The sequence below is a fragment of the Setaria italica genome, chromosome V (assembly GCF_000263155.2).
Source record: "Setaria italica strain Yugu1 chromosome V, Setaria_italica_v2.0, whole genome shotgun sequence".
In the NCBI taxonomy this organism is placed as follows: Eukaryota; Viridiplantae; Streptophyta; class Magnoliopsida; order Poales; family Poaceae; genus Setaria; species Setaria italica.
The window spans coordinates 45816718-45820182 of NC_028454.1; the positions used below are offsets into that span (position 1 = coordinate 45816718).

At 58.7% G+C, this 3465-nt stretch overlaps 1 protein-coding gene across 1 annotated transcript; it reads left to right on the forward strand.

The window, feature by feature from the left end:
* The first annotated feature begins 6 nt into the window (after positions 1-6).
* Positions 7-695, forward strand: LOC101778426 (putative glutaredoxin-C2). Its single transcript, XM_004971137.1, has one exon. It carries the CDS (start codon positions 117-119, stop codon positions 432-434), a length of 318 nt encoding a protein of 105 aa, XP_004971194.1. The 5' UTR covers positions 7-116; the 3' UTR covers positions 435-695.
* The last annotated feature ends 2770 nt before the right edge of the window (positions 696-3465 follow it).

Below are 3465 nucleotides of genomic sequence, written 5' to 3' on the forward strand. Positions count from 1 at the left end.
CACATAGCACGCAGCAGCAGCTGAGCAGCAGACTGAGACTACGTACTAGTCGGTCGATCGAGCAAGTGAGGAAGTGAAGTGATCAGCTGATCAGAATAAGCTCGATCGAATCGTCAATGGCGGACGGTGGCGTGGCGAGGCTGGCGTCGCAGCGCGCGGTGGTGATCTTCGGCACGAGCAACTGCTGCATGTGCCACGCGGTGAAGACGCTCTTCTCGGGCCTGGGCGTGAGCTGGGCGGCGTGCGAGCTGGACAAGGAGCCCAAGGGGAAGGACATCGAGAAGTCGCTGGCGCGCATGGTGGGCCGCAGCCCGCCCGTGCCGGCGGTGTTCATCGGCGGCAAGCTCGTCGGCACCACCGACCAGGTCATGGCGCTGCACCTCGGGGGGAAGCTCGTGCCGCTCCTGCGCGAGGCCGGCGCCCTGTGGCTGTGACCTGTGAGCTAACCGATGATCAACTAGCTAGCTAGCTTTCCATGACTATAATGCTTAATGCGTGTGTGAAGCTTCTTCGACGTGGTCGCGAGTACTACTTCTAACTGCGTGAGGTTGTTATAGTTACGTGCTGCCGCCAGGAGCAACGGCTTCCTCCTGTGATTACACAAGGAATGCCCTGCAAGTTGTAACCGGTCGCGATGAGTACACTGTAAAAGATAAGCATACTATAATTAAGTTTATGACACCTTCTCTACTCGAGGCAACAATTGAATCGATCGGGAACTTCCAGCCGATGGTATGAACAGGTGTGATCACGCGAGGTATTTCAGGTCGGGCGATGACGGCGGGTGCAAAAACATGGCAAGACACGGTGGGAACACTGCCATTGTGGGCGGTGCAGGATCTGCCGGAGGAGCGTTACCGAGGTGATGCCAGAGCATCGTTAGAGGGGGCGGCGGTGGGACAAGGGACAGAGGCGACTCAGGCGAGGAGTCGCTGGGATACGACGGAGAGGAAAATGGAGGTTGAAGCCGACTCCGTGAGGGTTGGATCCGCATCCGACGACAGGCACCAACGGACTGAAACGTTATTCAGAGGAAATTGATATTTCAACTTAAAAACAAAGGAAATTGATATTTCGGGCCTCCCTAAGGGCCCCTTTGGTACCTCTCCAAAAACAGCTCTGGAGCCGTTTTTGCCGGAGCCAAGCCAAACGTATAAAAATGAAACGGCTTCAATGGAGGAGCCCTCCAAAGCTGGAGCTCTTTTTGAATTGGGCGCACGGAGCTGGAATTTTTGACTCCGGCAGCTCCGTCCCACATGCGCCTGCTTTTTGCCTCGCGTCGCAACAGTCCCGCGCCGCTTTTCACCCCTCCGCACGCGTTCCCGCGCTGCTTTTTGCCTCGCGTCACAACAGGCCAACAACAGCGCCGGCAGCACCGTTGAAGGAAAAAAGAAAAGGAAAAGAAAAAAAGAAAAGGTGAAGGAAAAAAGAAAAAGAAAAAGAAAAAGAAAGGATATTATAGATATTTCATATCTTATCTAACCATTTTAAACTATACGAAAGAGCTGTTTTGTCAAACGATTTTTCAAAAGGAGGAGTCAAAACCGAAGAACCCACTTTACCAGAGGAGCCAGAGTCCTGCCAAACTGGTCTATGTATTCTTTCTTGTTGGTGTGGACGTGTGGTGAGAGATCGAATCTGTAACCAAATGGTCGTCACCAGAAGGGAACAAGGTATAGTACGTAAACAAGTGGGAGTAGGTTAATCAGGTCAAATCTCTCTGGATTTGGGCTAGCAGCAACCCTCCAAAAAGTGCTGACATGTCGGCTGGCTGCCGTTCGTTGCTGTCCCGTACTCACTCACACCCATGTGTTCCACGATCTGCTGCCACTGGTTTCAGCAGCGTACGCTGTTTCTGCCTGGGCCAGAAAGGCGGCAGAATCGGCGGAAAGCGCGGCGTCGCGGTCCAGGAACGACATGTGGCCCACGCCAGATGAACCGGAGGAGATTCCGCTCCGCCGGGCCGTGCGAACCGTGTGGGGGCGGCCTGGCTGGTGGCCACGACAGCCCCCGCCGCAGGCCTCCTCGCACGACAGCCCGGGTGAGCGAGCCGTGGACGCCCAGCCCAACCGCTAACGTCGCGCGCGTGGCTGCCGGTGCCAACGCCGACGGGCGCCGAGGCAAAACCGCACGACCGCTGCTCTGCCCCGGCAGTCACCCCCTGCCAAGTGCCAACGTCCCCCGCGTGGCCCACGCCGCCGAGCGGCACGGCTGTCTGCGTGGACAAGAGCGAGCTGCGCGGCTTCCGCGCCGCGTGGCGTGCGGACAGCGGCCGTGCCCGTGCCCGTGCCGACCGTCAACCTGTCGAGTGGACTTGCACGGGGCGCGCCATGAACGTATGGTTCAGGCACTGTCCTGACACTGGGCGTAGTGGACTGCGGCTGTGTGAGCCTGGTGACGTCCACCGTGCGCGATCCGGTTCTCTCGACGGTTCCTGGCGACACGATCGCTCTGCTTCGCGACTCGACGTGCCGGCCTCTTTCTGTGGCGCCGCGGCATGATCCTATTTCCCAATTTCCAAACCACCGCACCTTTTTTGTTTGACCACCGCACGTATATATCCACGGCTGCCGCCGGGTGCCAATCACAGGCGAACACACGTCGCGCCGCGGGCTCGCCACGGTCCGCCGGGCCGGCGGCGGCGTTGTCAAATGTCAAGCCCGCCACTACCACCTCGTGCACCGCCTGTCGGTGACCGGCGTGACATGGCCGTCCTTGGCCGCGCGTTCACGTGGCAGCGCGCCAAATCGCCGATGCACCCGTGGAGCCGCCCCGCGCCTCCAGTTCTTTTATCTCGCCGCAGGAGAGGAAGCGGACGAAGCCGGCGACAGCGACCCCGCACGGCATTCCCGTTCCGTGGAAATATCGGCGTGGCCCAGCCAGGAGCTCGAGATGGCGTCGTCGTTTCCTCCGCGGCGCCAACGGTAACTCAAACAGTCAAAAGCTACTGCCAGCACTTTGTTTCACTCTCGCTGTCACTACTCCAGAGGAAAATGACAGCTTGTGCCGTGCAACACCAGTAGGGAAATTCTGTTCCGCCCACGTGTACACGGTGAAGCTGAGGGACAAAATAACAGTAACGGCACTGTATGAGATTTACTGTCTCACCGGTCAGCAGGGGCCTGGCAAGTGAATGAGCTTGATGAGTGGCGCAGTAAACATGGGCCATTTAAAAGCGGAGAGGTGGCAGGCAGCCGAGGAAAGCGGATGTGCCCCAAAGATCCCCTTCCCTTCTCTCTCTCTCATCCTCCTCCTCTGCCTGCCCTGCCTGCCCAGAGCTGACTTTTGCTCCTCCCCTTCTCTCTCTTACCACGCTCGCTTCGCTTTGCCCCCCAGCCTCATGTTCTTCCTCGCCTTCCTGTAGCTTCCACCCCACTCCCACCGCCGCCCCCTCCGCTCCAGCCGAATCCCCCCACTAGCGCTCCCCTCTACCGTCGGGGGGGGGAGGAAGGAGGGACAGCCTCT